The following is a 1,655-nucleotide window of genomic DNA, read 5'->3' as shown; positions in this document are numbered from 1 at the left end:
AGATGTTCTACCTCATGTTAAAATCACCATGTCAATAAAAGTATCCAAGCAAAGTCTAGATAATTATCAGTAAGTGTCACTGTAAAAGAAATCCCCAAATTGAATGGAGGGTGACCTTTAAGGCTCATTCAAGAGTAGGGTTCCAAAGTTCCAATTTCATCAAGCTTTCCACGTATCTAAAAGCTATATGATTCACTACAAGATCAAACGTCTCCCCTTCACCCCTAGCCCACAATCCCACTCCTCTTAAATCTTCACCTCTGGTGTATTGTGACGAAGCCAATAATATGCTTCTCGGAAGTCATCAAAAATGATCCTACTGCCATCCCCACCTCGGGCAGACAGCACGATGGAAGGAGAAGAGTAAGCCTCACTGGTCACCCAGGTTGAATGAAAGGTATAGGTGATGAGAAAGAAAGCCATGACCAGTATCATTCCACTTGCCACCTAAATAAGGAAGAAGAACTGTGTAGTAAACCAAACTCAATTTACACAACACAGGACAGCTTCTTACACACAGTCAATAATGCAGATGATATGAATCAAAATAAGTCAGGGGCTATATGAGTTCATTCTGACCACCTATGACACTGTTCTACTCTCCCACTCAAACACATACACACATGTGAGCACACACATCCATACAGTTTCCCAAGCCTTTTCCTAGTGTTGCTTAATTCTCACTTCATTCTTAATAGGGTAGGTAGAATCCTGTTGCTTCTTGCTCTTCTTGTCAGGACGACTTATGTCCAGATTCTTCATATATGTGGACAGCACCTGGGAGACTCCAATGCCGGAAAGAATGCACATAACAGGCGCCAACACTAGCATTAGACGCACCTAACAGAGATAGGAAGCATGATCAGTCTAATCAGTATGTTATAAATTACAGACTTCAACCTACTAGATAAGACATCAATTTAAAGGTGCTCATCAAACATGACTTTTCCATGAAAGTAGAAGAGAAAACATTTAATACTTGATAGAAATGTATATTTCTTAAACTTTGTTTCAGTTATATATATGTACATATGTATATGTACATTAAGTAATGATATGATATAAAATACATTTCTTAACTGTGGTTTGGGATCAAAAAATTATAAGAAATACTGTTTTACCACGATATATAAAAGTCCCTCCTCTCTTTTAACAATCTAGCACTGGGTAATCCTCCCACGCCTTCAAGAAAAAAACAACAACAAAAAATCTCCTTTTTTACTTTTTATTTTCTTAAGAGACAGGACCATATGCTGTCACCCAGCTTGGAGTGCAGTGGTGTGATCATAGCTCACCGTAACCTCAAAATCCTGGGTTCAAGCAATCCTCCTACCTCAACCTCCCAAGTAGCTGGGACTACAGGCACACATCACCACACCTGGCTAATTTTATTTTTTTGTAGAGAGAGGGTCTCATGTTGCCCAGGCTGGTCTCAAACTCCTGGGCTCAAGCAATCCTCCCAGCTTGGCCTCCCAAAGTACTGGGACTGTAGGCATAAGCAACCACGCCCAGCCCATTATCTCCATTTTTAAGACACCCAGGGTCATAGTCTTCAACAAAGTGCAAAAGTGCCTCTTACAAAAGGTTACAAATCCAAGAAAGCTGGACCCCAGAACCAGAATGTATGAGTGTCTCATACATTCCTGGGAAGGATC

The 1,655-nt window shown here is 40.5% G+C and overlaps 1 protein-coding gene across 1 annotated transcript in view; it reads right to left on the bottom strand.

Moving 5' to 3' along the window:
• The window catches only part of STT3A (STT3A, subunit of the oligosaccharyltransferase complex (catalytic)), a 48,728-nt gene that overhangs the window by 20,880 nt on the left and 26,193 nt on the right, over positions 1-1,655 (bottom strand). The window contains exons 8-9 of the mRNA XM_012658144.1: positions 685-840; positions 259-447 (exon numbers count right to left, since the gene is read on the bottom strand). Coding sequence (XP_012513598.1) covers positions 259-447; positions 685-840 — 345 coding nt within the window. The remainder of the gene's footprint in view (positions 1-258; positions 448-684; positions 841-1,655) is intronic.

This window comes from Propithecus coquereli, unplaced genomic scaffold (genome assembly GCF_000956105.1).
Source record: "Propithecus coquereli isolate 6110/MARCELLA unplaced genomic scaffold, Pcoq_1.0 Scaffold575, whole genome shotgun sequence".
NCBI lineage: Eukaryota > Metazoa > Chordata > Mammalia > Primates > Indriidae > Propithecus > Propithecus coquereli.
Note: the sequence above shows the minus strand (reverse complement) of the source record. Positions and strands in the feature narration are given on the sequence as shown.